The sequence below is a fragment of the Petaurus breviceps genome, unplaced genomic scaffold, assembly GCF_028583685.1.
Source record: "Petaurus breviceps papuanus isolate PSGF00001 unplaced genomic scaffold, PetGlider_PUasm1.0 91133, whole genome shotgun sequence".
NCBI classification, from domain to species: Eukaryota; Metazoa; Chordata; class Mammalia; order Diprotodontia; family Petauridae; genus Petaurus; species Petaurus breviceps.
The window spans coordinates 19000035-19015995 of record NW_027187419.1 but is presented as its reverse complement, the minus strand read 5'-3'; the positions used below and the strand labels follow the sequence as shown (position 1 = coordinate 19015995).

The window sequence follows — 15961 nt, the reverse complement described above, 5'->3', positions numbered from 1 at the left end:
TTTGTACTATAACTTTCAGGGAACATTTGTTAATTTATTTTCCAAATGTCCCTTTTACTCACATAAAGGTTCTCCCCCTTCCTTATTTCTTATAAACAAAAATATTAAATGTATTTTGAGTCATAAAACAGTGTATTTTCTTCATAACACTATCTAATCATAAAACTTTGGAGCTGTGAAAAGACCTCAGTGGTTATCTTTTCTATCCCCTTACCTAAAATAAATCTTTGCTAACATTCCTGAGCAGTATCCAATTTAGCCCTTATTGAATATTTTTGCTTAAGAGAACCTTACTTGTAAACAAGGCAGACTGTTCCATTTCATTTTGATACATTCTAATTACTTGGAGGTAACATTAAGTACACACCTATCTTCCTGAAACTTTGGCCACTTGATCCTAGGTCTGCCCTTTGGAGCTGCATAAAAATGTCTTATCACTTTTACCTGTGACACTGTTAATCTTAAAATATTTACATATAGTTACCATGCTCATAAAAACGTAGAGTTTCGCATTTGGAATGGATATCTTCCATCATCTATAGTCCTGTCTGTTACGTGAAAAAGAATCCCGACTCCAACCTACCTGAGGAGTCTCTCCATCCTTTGTTAGAAATCCTTCAATGAGGAGATACTCACTTAATTGCATAGAAAATCCATTCTATTTCTTGATAGCTCTAATTGTTGGCCCAATGGATAAAGTGCTGGGCCTGGAGTCAAGATGACCTGAGTTCAAATACAACCTTAGACACTTAGTAGCTACGTGACTTTGGGTAAGTTACTTAACCCCTGCCTCAGATTCCCCATCTTTAAAATGGGGATAATGAGAGCATGTGGTTCTCATATGACAAGTTTCTTCTCTTCCACCATTGTGGTTGCATTCCTGTGGATGAGCCCACTTTTGCCACCCAGAACTGGTATCTTCTGACCAGGGCAATGAAATAATCACCTCTCTTTTCTGAATGTTATGCTTCTATTGGTACTGCCCAAGATCACAATAGCATTTTAGCAGCAATGTTATACTATTGATATATATTAGCATATCTACTAAAACTTGCAGTTTATTTTCATATGAACTACTCTTTAGCCATGTTATATTTCTTCCAAACTTTAACTGTAAAGTGGATTTCTTTTTGAATCTAAGTGGAAGAATTTGAATTTATCAATACTATTTTCATCTTATTAACCTACCAGTTTTTTTGAGGCCATTGAGAGTCTCCCCCCCCCCAATCTAATTCAGTCTATTAATCATTCTTCTGGTTTCATGTTAACTACAAATTTGAGAAGGGCTGTGGATATGATATTTATTGGTTTGGTTATATAGCAGAATACTATAGAGATAATATCTAAATAATTGATGAAAAATATAACAAAGAAGGCCTGGGGAAGAGACTTATGGCTTGCTACCATAGATCTTCCTCAAGGCTGATATCAGTTCATTAACTTAACACTTTTTTTGGTGACATTCATTTATTTAGCTCTGTATTTGCCTAACAATATTCTCATCCATCTCACATTTCTCCATAGGGATATCATGAAAGGTTTTGTTAGATGTCTTCCTGTAATCTAACCATACTGTGTCTGTCTCTGTCAAACAAAAATAATCATGAATCATATTTATATAGAACTTTTAAGGTTGACAAAGTGCTTTCTTCATAATAATAATACTATAAAATAGATAATGTAATAATGATTATTTTCATTTTAGATGATTGAATTGAAGTTCTGAGAAGTTGTGACTTCATATCATACATTAATGTTTAATATGAAAATGTTGTGAAAGGATCATGTTATGCTAACGGAATGAATTTAGAGCAAAGAAGAAAGCTAAAGATTGCAGAAAGATAATTTTTTAGCTCTTTTGGGAAAAAGAATTCAGGAAGGATTAGAACTACTTGGAGTAATTAGGATGAGGTTAATTTGAAAAGAGGAAGAAGACAGAGCTCTTCACTTCTTAGTTTGCTTTAGCTTTCTCTCCTTTTTTTTTTTTTTTTGGAGGGCAATTGGGGTTAAGTGACTTGCCCAAAGTCACACAGCTAGTAAGTGTGTCAAGCATCTGAGGCCAGATTTGAACTTAGATCCTCCTGACTCCAGGGCTGGTGATGTATTAGCTGCGCCACCTAGCTGCCCCTTAAATTTCTTTTGTTTGAGAATAGTCTTTGGACTGGAAAAGGATAGAACAGAATGTCTAATGAGGGAGCTTAAGATAAGTGAGGAGACAGTGAAAGAGCACATAGTTGCCCTTGATGAATTTATGTCAGCTGGTCTTGTATCATAGGGTACTGAAAATAATCTCATTGTTAATGATTTTTGAAATATCATGGGGAAGAATAGTGGTTCTAGAGGATTGGAAAAGGTCAGATGTCCTGATTTTTAAATAAGAGGAAAGAATAAATTTGCAGATATAGACAGTGAGGTTAACTTCAGTTCCTGACAAGAATTAAGAGCATATTATTTAAAAAATGATTATTTAAATATCTACATAAGTGTGCAGGCTTTATCAATAAGACCAAGTTGTCCCAGGGTAGCTCAGGGTTCTATTCACTGAGCCACCTATTTTCCTCACAGTGTTATTAGATTGATAGTGAAGTGGAATGCTTTAGATATAGTTAATAGAAATTTTTAACTTCATAATGCTTTTGTTGGAGAAAAAATTATGGGCTAAACAATAATACATTTAAATACATTTGGTATATTTAGACACCTTTGTTTAGAAGAGTAGCAATTAGTGGTATGATTTCATCTTAGAAAGAGGTTTCTAGAGACATGCTTGAAGGTTTCTTTTACAGAAATATGAGGATGGGTAAGTTATGGGGCAAAGATAATTTGTTTTCTAAGACATGTTGATTTTGAGATGGAGATGGAAATCCAAGTGGAGATGCCCAACAGGGAGTTAAGATGCTAGACTAGAGTTCAGGAGGGATTATGAGATGACTTGGGAGTTAACTGCTTAGAGATGATAATAGAATTTTGATAAAGGACAGTATAGAAAGATAAGAGAGGTGGATGCATGCCAAGGCTGTGGGATATGGAAGATGATACAACAAAGGAGACTGAGATGAAGTAGTTAGACTGATGGAAGGAAAATCAGGAGAGAGGTGTCACAGAAGCCAATAGAGGAAAGCATATGTAACAAGATGAGATTGTTGACTCTTTATAAACTAAAAAGAAGTCATCAAAGATGAAGACTAAGAAAAAGCAATCAACTTTAACAGTTCAGAGCTTTGATAATCTTGGAGAGATCAGTTTTAGTTGAGTAGTAGATTTGGGAGTCAAATGGCAGAGGACTAAGAAATGAGTAAGAGATGAGATAAGAAAGACTAAGTGTAGACTTGTCAGAATTTGACTGTGAAAGAGAGAAGAGATATAGGACTGTATATAAAGAGGATGAAAAGGTCAAGGAAAAAATTTAAGGAGAAGGGAGAACTGAGCATACTTGTCAGTGGAGAAGGAATCTATTGACAAAGGAAGATTGAATGAGAAAGAGAGAGAGAGAGAGACAGAGAGATTGTTAGAGGCATACTCCTGGGACATCCAGAAGGGAATTTAGTCAGGGGCACAAGTATAGAGGAGGCTGTTCTTGGCTATGGAAAGGGATGCTTATTCATCAAACACTGCAGCAAAGACAGAGACAGAACAGTATAAAGTGGTTTTGAGATGACTGCTTAAGTATGAGGTTTTATATATATACATATATACACACACATAATTTGTTAAATGAATATGTATTTCATATTTCAGGTATGTGTGCATATAATTTAAAGTAATTTTTCCCTGGGGGATCACTGTTTAGTGGAAGAGAGAATGATAGTTTATGATAGTTTTGATATTTTTCAATGTAAATCAAATCTTCTGAGATAGAGAGTGGGTAAAGGGGGATTGAGAAAACTGGAAAGATTTAGACTGGAAAAACTCCTCAGAGAAGGGAAATCAACCTTGGAAGATATAAAAAAAATCTGGGTAATTTTGAGGACTCTGTTGAGATTAGATAACATCAATTTGTAGTAGAAACAGATAACATAGTAGTGTTTCCTTTCTCCAGTGTGGGGTTTGGTAAAGTGTGACTTTCAGGGAAAGCAGTTCAAAGAAAAATTATAGAATTTCATTGAACTGGTTAAATATGAGGTCATATATATGTATATATAATTTGCTAAATGAATATGTTATTTCCTTTTTTCTGATATGTGTATGTATAATCTAAAGTAATTTTCCCCTGGGGGGAATCACTATTTAGTGGAGGAAAGAAGTTGATAATTTTTTTTTTGCTTTTTTTATTTAGAAGGAATTTTTGTTATTTTATTTTTTAAGTTAATTTATTTACTTTTAATTTTCAACATTCACTTCCATAAATTTTAAATTTTCTCCCCCCATCTTCTCCTCCCCCCTCCCCAAGATGGCATGCAATATGATATAGGCTCTACATATATATTCCTATTAGACGTATTTTCACATTAGTAATGTTGTATAGAAGAATTAGAATTAATGGGAGGAACCATGAGAAAGAAAAAACAAAACAAACCAAAAAAAGAAAATAGTCTGCTTCGCTCTGCATTCAGACTCCCATGGTTCTTTCTCTGGATGTGGATGGTATTTTCCATCATGAGTCCTTTGGAATTGTTTTAGGTCCTTTTCATTGCTGAGAAGGGCTAAGTCTATCAGATTCAGTCATCATTACACACTATGGCTGTTACTGTGTCAATATTCTCCTGGTTCTGCTCACTTCACTTAGTATCAGCTCCTAAAAGTCTTTCCAGGTTTTTTGGAACTCTGCCTGCTCATAGCACAATAGTATTTCATTATATTCTTTTACCACAACTTGTTCAGCCATTCCTCAATTGATGGATATCCCTTCAATTTCTAATTCTTGGCCACCACAAAAAGAGCTGTTATAAATATTTTTGTATATATGGATCCTTTCTCCATTTTCATGATTGCTTTGGGATACAGGTCTAGAAGTGGTATTGCTGGGCATAGTTCCAAATTGTTCTCCAGAATAGTCAGATCAGTTCACAACTCCACCAACAATACATTAGTGTTCCAATTTTTCCACATCTTCTCCAACATTTATAATTTTCCTGTTTTGCCTTGTTAGCCAATCTGATAAGTGTGATGTGGTATCTCAGAGTTGTTGTGATTTGCATCTCTCTAATCAATAGTGATTTAGAGCACTTTTTCATATGACTAGATAACTTGAATTTCTTCATCTGAAAACTGCCTGTTCATATCCTTTGACCATTTATCAAATGGGGAATGACTTGTATTCTTATAAATTTGACTTAGTTCTCTATATATTCTTTTCCAGTTTTCTGCTTCCATCTTAATCTTGGTTACATTGACTTTGTGTAAAAACTTTTAAGTTTAATGTAATAAAAATTATCCGTTTTTCATTTTATAATGTTCTGTATCTCTTGTTTGGTCATAAATTCCTCCATTCTCCATAAATCTGACAGATAAACTATTCCTTGCTCCCCTAATTTGCTTATAGTATCAGCCTTTGCATCTAAATTGTGTACCCATTTAAACTTTATTTTGTTATACTGTAAGTTGATAACTTCTTTGGGAGGGTAACCCTTAAGCTGAGACCAAAAAAATAAAATCATTACTTAAAAATTTATCTTATTTTTATTGATACCCTTTTTTGTTTTTGAATGTATTCTTCCCTACAAACCATCTCTTGTAACAATGATTAAAAAGAGAAGATTAAAAAAAAGTTTAGCAAAACTAATGAAAACAATTGTGTCTAACTGTATATGCAATATTCCACATCTGTAGCCTTCTACCACTCCAGTGAAGGGAGAAAAATACATTTCATCATTGCTTTTCTGGGGACAGAGTTTGTTATTATAATTAGATAGCATTAAGTTTCATTTGTTTGGTTATTTCCATTTGCAGTCATTTTTATATTGTTTCTTGGTTCTGCTTATTTCATTCCCTCAAAAATCCTATATTTTTTTGTGTCCTTGTGAATTCTTATGCTACTTAAAAGCTGTTTCAAAGCTTCTGATTTATTTTTAAAATTTATTGTTGTGCATTATTGTAACATGATTATTTCCTTTAATCAGTCTTTATCTTAGAATCTATTATTTTGAATTTTTCAGCACTGTCAAAGTAGATTGTTTAAATATTAATTGCAACCCTGTGAAGACTGTGATTGATGATCTTATCCAGAAGTTATTTGACGCTCTTGTTGTATCTTTGAGAAAGTCAATACAGGGTAAAGTCTGTTTTATTTTAACTTTTTTTGGTGTAGATATGTTTGTCTGTTCTTTATGAAAATCAGTGTGCTGAGCTATAACTAAAAACCAAGGTTTAACTGGAAAGAGTTATATAATTTCTTTAAAAATTATTCAGGTATCTCAGTTCATCAAAGAATTTCTAAATCTGAAAGAAAATATCAATATGTTGTACATAAATTTATGAAAATAAGGACTATTTTTGTTTTTGCAATCTTCCGTAAAGTCATGATCATATTCCATGGTTCAATTCTTAACTTTTACTGAAGAGGTTAGGTAAGATTGATGCAATATAGATGTGTGATAGATTAGCCCTTACCTTTTGATACAAAAATCTGTTTTAACTTTTAATGAAATTTTCAACATATTTCTGAATTATATAAAATTCTTTGTTATTTGAAGTTTTATCTCAATTTTTATTTAATTAAATTAAAAATTCGACAGGGACTTATTATATTTCCCTTTCAATAATGAAATTATTAAACAACAAATGCTGTTATCTATAGAAAATAATTTAATTGTGCCTCTCTTTGAGATATTGATATATGAGAGAGTATATGACAATTTTTAAAGTAATACTTTTCATATAGATTTATTATTGTCAGAAGGTTAACATGATTAACTGAATTCAGACTTTTTGAGGTACTAGCATTTCTGCTGTATATCTTTGTCATTCACTCAGCTCATTTACATGAAATTGATTCATTTGTCACCAATGCTATGGAAATCTTAACAGTTATGCCTCAAACTGTGGATGAAATAGGTGATGCAAACTTGCAGTATAGTAAGCTACAAGAAAGGAAGCCAGAGGTAAGCATCTTTCAAGGAGATTTCCTATTAAAAATATGAAATTATTTATTATAGATTTCAGATAAATTATTTTCATTTAACATTTTATGATGGTAACAGAAGAAAAGAAATGATAGTTTTAATGTCCTTTGTTAACCTTGGAGTGCTTTATAAAAATTACTTAATAACAATTACTGATCATTAGTACTATTACTGACATTATATATTTTATTGTTTATTATATTCATACCATATTCCTATTAGAAGATGGTTTTCTGGGTTATAAAGTTAATAACATTAAGGACATTTGGATAATTTCATTCTTGGTTCTCTTCAGTGCTTTGTTAAACAGGATATTGAAACTCAGATCACTGATGCTAGAAAAACTCTGGATAGAGGCAACCTCAGTTGGGGGATATTAGCTTCTTTTCTTGGAAAGCCCAGCCTCTTCCTGGTTTTTCAGCAACAGAGGGAAGTAGATGTTGCTTTTAACAGTTGTTTGCTTTTTGTGGAAACTGCTTAATAGGGTCAGGATAGTTTTCTGTGGTATCCCAGAGCACAGGAAAAGTGGTTATATTTTGGAGCTAGAGTCCTATGGTGGAATCCAGGCTCTGCCACTAGCTTCCCTTTTATCTTGGACAAATCACTTCTCTCTGACCCTCAGTTTCCTCATCTGTCAAACAAGAGCACTGGACTTGATGGCTTTCAAAATAGTATTACCACAGATGAAAAAAAAATGATCCATTGTCTGTTGTTTGTCTAACTATAGTCTTAGATGAAGTAAGGGCAGATGAAAGATCTTATTATGGTCTGTTTGTGCCCCCTGATAATTATTTTCACAGCATTCTTCTGTTTTCATGCCCTTATTTTCATACCTTCATACACACACACACATATAATAAAGTTCTTCAGAGGGGCCATTTTAAGCCCTAGTTCTGGTCAAGTTCTAGAAAAGAGGCCATATTTTTTGTCTGCTAGTAGTGCTTGAAAATATTGCTATTTAGCAGGAATTCAGAAGTTTTATACACACACACAATACACCTATACATATACCTACATGCATGTATGTGTGTACGTATATGTGAATGTATATTTACATATATACACACGCACGCATATATGTATGTAGGTGTATGTATATGTGTATGTGTGTGTATATTGGGAACATTTCCAGACATGAACTATAGGACCCCCCAAACAGATTCACAATTAGTCATATAGAATCACTTTCACTTATTTTAACCAATTCAAATAACAGCTTACCTATATATGTACCTAACAGAGTACATAACTATTTAAATCAATCAGGAAGCATGTATTGAGTCTATGCTAGGTGCCTGACATTGTGCTAGGAACATAGACATGAGTAAAATAGTTCTTGCCTTCAGAGAACTAATATTCTAAAGAAAGAGACAGCATGGACATATACAAGTATACACAGGAAATTCAGGTAACTTTTTGTGGGGAAGCAAGCGATAGCTACTGCTGGCATTAGAAAGGTCTTAAATAGGAGATGATTTTGAACAGACCTTTCAAGAAAACTAGGGATTCTCAGAGTGAGAGCTAAAGCAGAAAGTCCATCCCATGCAAGGAGAATATTGACTGTTCTAAAGTATAGAGACAAGAGATGGAGTATTATGTGTGTGTGAGGAGCAGGAATAATGCCAGTTTTACTGTTGGAGGGTGCTTAAGTGCTTTATATACATTTAAATATAATATTAACTCTTAAAAATGAAGGAAGAATGAAAGTTTAAAAATTTGTTAAAGTTTTTTCTCCTTAAAATGTTATCTTACATTAAATAATGTAGAGACTTCATTACTTTGAAACTAACCATTAAGCCTTATTTAATAGATCAACCATTATGATTATCATAGCTGATTAATTTTAACATATATTTTTTTCAACATTTAGATTTTGCCTTTATTTCAAAAAGCTGAAGATAAAAATAGACTTTTACGAACTGTGGCTGGTGTAGGCTTAGAAACAATTAGTAATCTGAGAGCTAAGTGGGATAAGTTTGAATTAATGATGGAAAGTCATCAACTTATGATTAAAGATCAGGTAAGGTGTTTTATTAAAGTTTAATTTGAATTTTTCTCACTTAATTTGAAAACTCATGTGCTCTTAGTTTTCTCTTAATTTCAATTCAGCTGTATTGGTACTTTGACCCCAGCTGACTGACTGATCAACATGTCAAAGAGATTTTGAACTTCCTTACTGACATATCCATGCCTCTTAAACCTTTAATGTAATGTTCCCCCTACCTCCAGAGCAGCTTTCCTAAATGTTCTGGACAGAATTCCTTAGCCTTGTCCAGTTGATGAGAGATCCCTAGTCATCTATTTTAATGCCTTCTGATTGAGTGTCGTTAAGAATGGTGTGTTCATATTGTCCCCTGACCATATAGAAAGTAAAACCTGTTAACTCAAGTCTCTGCTTACATAGGACACATACAGCAAAAACAATGATGAAAGTGGGATATAGTGTACATACACAGATAGTAATAGAGTAACATGGCCAGAGCCACAAAGTAATAGAGGTACCTGTACTGCAAGAAGACAATAGTTTGGGAGGAACAAAGCAATAGACTGGCTAAACCCAGCAGAGCAAAGGCTTTCATTTCTACCCATTACCATCTTTACAAAATCTTGCTAATCCTTCTGTTTCCAACTACAATCATCTATTGGCTGCTTGTCCACGCTGTGACAGTATTCCCAAAGGTTTTACTGTCAGAAACTAGCAGAAAATATAGGGATCATCTAGTTGCCATCTAATAGGTACTCCTTCCTGTTAGACTTCACACCAGTTATCTGGTGCAAATCCTTCCAGAAAGCTTTTTTTTACAAGGATTGTGCAGGCTAGGAATGAAGTTCTTAATGTTATTGTAACTTAGAGCAATTTTTCAACTTGAAAATTTCAGTGGGAAAAATTAAAATTTTGAAATCATGACTAAACCCTGCTAAAACAAAACATACCATATGACTTTCCTTTCTTTCTTAACCATATAAAAAATATAGCTACTTAATAAATAAACAATTTTATAATTCTATTCCTTACTAAACGTATTCATTCAAATATTCATTGAGCATATATATATGTGCAAAGCAATAAACTAGAGGCTATAAATTTTTTTTTCAATAGTAGTGCTCATTTTAATCCTCTGCAAATCTGAGTATTACAGACATGGATCATGTTTCCATTTTGAGTTAGTTTATTCAGTCAGTTATTGCAACAGAAATTAGGAATTCTTTTTTTTTGTTTGTTTGTTTTTTAAGGGGGAGAAGGCAAAACAATTGTTATTAAGTGATTTGTCCAAGGTCACACAGCTAATTAAGTGTCAAGTGCCTGAGGCTGGATTTGTGCTTTTGAACTCAGGTCCTCCTGACTCCAGGGCTGGTGCTCTGTTCATTGTGCCACAAGCTACTCCAGGAATTTATTCTTTAATACTTAAACATTTCTGTAACTTCTTTAATAAAGATTATTTTTGCTTTGGTGTAAATTGTACTTCATGTTTTAGGATATTAAAATAATGTGGAAAATCCCTGATTTATTAAGTCCAAAAAATTATTTCCCTGGTTTTAGCCTTCTGGTGTTGAGCTTGTCTACTTAGCTAGTTTGGTTCTTAGATGACTGATATTTTGGGTTTGGGACCACACACAGAGGTTGTCCAGTATAGTTGGTACCTGTTAGTGCTTTTCTTCTGTTGACATAATAAAAATCAACAACAAAAGTTTTAGATAAGTTGGCATTAGTGTTTCCTCAGTTTTAATTAAACAACAAAAAAAATCCCTTTAATAGATTATATGAAAGTAAAATATTACTTTTATGAAATGTAAAAACACATACATTTGTGTGTGTGTGTGTGTGTGTGTGTGTGTATAAGATGGAGAATTCTGGTTCTTAACCCTCAGGTTACTCTATTAGAAGCTAGCATTCTAAATTCCTTTTAACTAGATTGAAGTCATGAAAGGAAATGTGAAGTCTCGTCTTCAAGTCTACCTTCAAGAGCTGGAAAAATTTAAAGCTCGTTGGGATCAGCTGAAACCCAGTGATGATGTTATTGAAACCAGCCAGCAGGGTGCTCTTGAGAGAAGTGCAAAGTCAATAAAGGAGAAAAAAGCAGAATTTGACGATCTTGAAAACATAAGGAAAAAATTAGTGTATGTTGATTTTTTAATTTAAAGCTTAAAATCTTATTTTTAATATTTAGAAACTGACCTATTCTTTTGTTTCCTATATAAAATTAGGAGATTTAGATCAATGTCTAAAATAACATCAAAGCAAAATGTTCAAGTTCCAGTAATATTAGTGAGATGGATTAAGTTTTGAAATTACAGCTAAACAGGCACATAAAGCAGCACAAAATTATTGTGTTCGAGACTGAATGGAAGTTCAAGCTCCATATTATTTTGCTTCTTTTCTTAAATAATCATGTTATAGGGGTATTTTGTACTCCACAAAGCAGCACTTTGAATTCATGACTAATCTGCTGTTCAGATCAGTCCATCAATTTTCTCAGACCTAAATATTTTGATATCTTGAATCTACTTACAAATTCATTAGCAACAAAATTCCTTTTGTTTACTTTCTTACTGGAAAATGTTAATGAAATTCAAGTCTTTGTTAGTAGTGCCCATATGGAGTATTCAGGCAGAGTTATGATTTTGAGCAGTTGTTTCTTTCTCAGAAGAGAAATACAGTCAAGTAAATTTATATGACCATAGGCTTGATTTTTATTCTAATAATATTTGTGTGTTTTTTTTTCTCTAGTGATGACTGCCATCACTTTGGGATAGAAGAACCCAACTTTGCCATGGCCTACAGCATCTCCAAAGACATTGAGAGTTGTGCACAAGTTTGGGCACTTTATGAAGAATTTCATCAGGGATTTCAGGAAAAGGCTAAGGAAGACTGGATTACTTTTAGGTTTGGTTTTTGCAAATATTTATGATGTTACTGCTGTGGTTATTGGAATTTTTGTGCTGTCCATTAAAATATGTAATTTTTAACAGGAACAAGACCTATATTTTTGAGGAATTCTTGATGAGTTGGCATGACAGATTGAGAAAAGTGGAAGAACATTCAGTAATGACAGTCAAATTACAATCAGAAGTTGACAAATATAAAGTAAGTTATTTGTAAATTATTTTCATTTTTATTTAGAAAAATTTGTAGTTTTCCTTTGTATTAAAATAGCCTAAGTCTTCTGATCCAACTTAGATTTAAACATCTTTCAAGTGAGACTTCATTTTTTTGGTTTTCTGGTCAATAAATGATTATAGAAATGTAATAATAGTGTAACCTTATTTTCCTTGTTAGCAGTTTAGAGGAAAATAATAACTATAAGCTATTGTCAACAAACTAGGAATAAAATGTCGAATATATCAGGTTTCATCCTGAGATCAAATTCTGTAATAAAAGTGAGAGGTTATTAAAAGTCATACTTTAAAGAAAGTTAATTTCTTACTATAATAATTACATAGTTAAAAAATACATATGTTTCAATTAGAAGCTTTTTATTTCATACTTAGTAAGAAAAAGTACAATTTTTATAGTTAATAATAATAAAAATGAAAAATAATTTACATTTTCCTATGTGCATTGTTTTAACAGATGGTGGTTCCTGTTCTGAAATATATTAGAGGAGAGCATCTTTCTCCAGATCACTGGCTTGACCTTTTTCGTCTGCTTGGCCTTCCTAGGGGTACTAGTTTAGAGAAATTAGTATTTGGAGATCTTCTCAGAGTAGCTGAAACAATTGTGGCCAAAGCTTCAGAACTTAAAGTATGAATATCTTTTAAAATATTCAATGACTATACATTTTTACATTATAAATATGTATACATATACTCATTTTTTTTCTTTTTGAGGGAGAAGGCAGGGAAGTTGGGGTTAAACGACTTGCCCAAGGTCACAGGGCTAGAAAGTGTTAAGTGTCTGAGGCCAGATTTGAACTCAGGTCCTCCTGATTCCAGGGCTGGTGCTTTATTCACTGCATCACCTAGCTACATATACTCTCATGCAAAAAGACATGTATCTATTTGTATGTGATGTATGCATATATATGCATATATCTGCATGTGTATATGTATAATTGAGAGACATATTGTTGTAGTGGATAGAGAATTGGCATTATGGTCAGGAAGACTTGGATTCAAATTCTGATTTTGACATATACTTCTATGTGAATGTAGGGAAGTCACAATTTCTCAGTGCCCCCAGTCATCTCTTTAAGACCAATATATATATGTGTGTGTGTGTGTGTACACATATGTATGTATACTCACATATATCCCCACACACGTGTACAAATACATGTGTGCACACACACAGTCTATATATACACATCTACACTGAATCTACACATATATGTGTGTATTTAAATTCACAAATGTCTGTGTGCATGTACACACATATAAATTAAAGGTGGTGAGGGAAAGAAAGATCATGGATCTAGAGCTGGAAGGGAACTCAGTGGCCATTAAATCCAATTTCTTTGTTTTACATATGAGGATACTGAGATTAATTGACTTCATGTAGTTTCTAAGAATTAGAAATGAGATATGAACTGCGGTCCTTTGACTCTTGAACTAGTGTTCTTTCCACTATACTGTATTGCCTCAGATATATTTGTAGCTGTATCTATATCTGAATCTGTATCTGTACTAAAATATAATTCATCATTGGATATAGTTAAAATGAGTTCTAGATTTTTCTCATTTAAAAATTTTATCCTTGTTTTTTCAAGTTGATCTAGAGGGAATATAACTATATTAATTTTTTTGTCTTTTTGGAGGGGGGAAGGCAGGGCAGTTGGGGTTACATGACTTGCCCAAGGTCACACAGCTAGTAATTTTTAAGTGTCTGAGGTCGGATTTGAACTCAGGTCCTCCTGACTCCAGGGCTGGTGTTCTATTCACTGCACCATTTAATTTCCCCTTGAGGTAATATTCTTAAACATATTTTAAACTCTGCCAATTTATAAATTTGAATCTTAACTTAAATTGTCTTTAGGTCCATGATGGGAATTATCACATGGCCCAAATTGCCTTAATTGGTTATTTAATCCATTCAATCAGTTAACACACATGTATAAAGCATCTACTATGTTTATTGTGCTAGGTGCTAGAAATGTAAAGTGAGTTCATGACATCAAGGACCTTGCATTCTTTTTGAAAGGGAAACTTCAAATTTATAAATATTTATGAAATATATGAGGTAAGTTTTTGAGTGTGGGTGCAAGCAGCTGAATGGATCAGAAGAATTTTCTTAGAGAAGCTGGTGCTTACTTTGAGTTTATGAGGAAACATGGGATTATATGATGAGGAAGGTGAAAAGGGAGTACATTCCCTGTGTAGAGTACAGAGGGACCATGAAATAAAATAGAACATTTTTTTATGAAGAATTCTAAGAAGACTGGTTTCAGTGGACAAAGGATGCATGAAGAGGAGTACACTATAAGGGTGGAAAGCTAGATGGGTGCCAGGCTGTGAAGGACTTAGGTCAACAAGTAAAGATGTCTGTATTTGATCCTAGAAAAAATAGGAAACCACTGGAGTTTACTGTGGGGGAGTGACCTATGCTTTTGTGTGGAAGATGTGTTAGAAAAGAAAGGGCTGTAACACCCCTTAGATGAGACTTCATTGTGTTAAAGCTGGTTCAAATGCATTTTTTTCTTAAAATATACTTCTGTGCTTTGAAAAGATCTATACTTTCATTAGTGTGAATCCTCTCTCTGCTGGTGCAAGTTGCAACGAAGATACTTTTCATGAGCCAGTGGTAAAAAAATTCCTCATTTGATTACCTTCCTCTCAGTTGTTATTGAATGACAGACACATAGTCTTCCCCTGCGTTCATACTGGAAGCCGTTCTAGAATGGTTAAAAGGTAATCAATCAGCTTTCACTGGTATAACTCAGAGTTACCTCCATGTGATAGGCATTGAAGTGTAAGCTTTTATTGAAGCTTTTTGAAACACATTTATTATTTCATTGTCTGTAATTAAATGTTGTTTTTTCTTGTTTATATTTGCTTTGTTTAAATAGGATTTGAATAGCAGAGCACAAGGTGAAGTCACAATAAGAGAAGCTTTACGTGAACTTGATCTCTGGGGAGTTGGAGCAGTGTTTACCTTAATAGATTATGAGGACAGTCAAAACAGAAATCTCAAGCTGATTAAAGACTGGAAAGATATAGTTAATCAGGTTGGAGATAATCGATGTCTTCTTCAGTCCCTAAAGGACTCTCCATATTACAAAGGATTTGAGGATAAAGTATCAATTTGGGAAAGAAAACTTGCAGAATTAGATGAATATCTGCAAAATTTAAATCAGATTCAAAGAAAATGGGTGTATTTAGAACCGATTTTTGGTCGTGGAGCTTTACCTAAAGAACAGTCACGTTTCAACAGAGTTGATGAAGATTTCAGGTCAGTATAATGAGACAAGACTTTAATGTTTTACACATCTTTAATCGGTTTATATCTTCTTCAGTCAGTTTAATGAAGTATGTTACAGAAGTAAATAACATGGGCTATACCATACAATGTAAATTATAAGCATTTTATCAAGTTATTTTATAGTAATAGTTATTAGAAGTATAGCATATCTCTTATTTTGTTATATTTCTTTTAAAATAATCTAACCTCAAGTTATTTGGTGTAAGCGGTTTATACCCAGGCCAAAAACAAAGTAGCAGTGATACATATACAAGTTATATCTTACTTTTTTCCCAACAGGTCAATAATGACAGACATCAAGAAAGATAATAGAGTTACATCATTGACTACTCGTGCAGGAATCAGGAATGCTCTGATTACTATACTTGATCAGCTGCAGAGATGCCAAAAATCGCTAAATGAATTTTTGGAGGCAAGACTTTTTAAAACATTTGGAATAGTTATTTTATGTGATTTTCATATGTTCTGAATTTTTATCTTAAAA

At 33.1% G+C, this 15961-nt stretch overlaps 1 protein-coding gene across 1 annotated transcript in view; it reads left to right on the top strand.

The window, feature by feature from the left end:
• The window catches only part of DYNC2H1 (dynein cytoplasmic 2 heavy chain 1), a 429393-nt gene that overhangs the window by 64825 nt on the left and 348607 nt on the right, over positions 1-15961 (top strand). Inside the window, exons 19-27 of the mRNA XM_069080147.1 lie at positions 6096-6211; positions 6913-7040; positions 8932-9081; positions 10975-11180; positions 11791-11946; positions 12033-12147; positions 12634-12804; positions 15065-15447; positions 15757-15889. Coding sequence (XP_068936248.1) covers positions 6096-6211; positions 6913-7040; positions 8932-9081; positions 10975-11180; positions 11791-11946; positions 12033-12147; positions 12634-12804; positions 15065-15447; positions 15757-15889 — 1558 coding nt within the window. The remainder of the gene's footprint in view (positions 1-6095; positions 6212-6912; positions 7041-8931; positions 9082-10974; positions 11181-11790; positions 11947-12032; positions 12148-12633; positions 12805-15064; positions 15448-15756; positions 15890-15961) is intronic.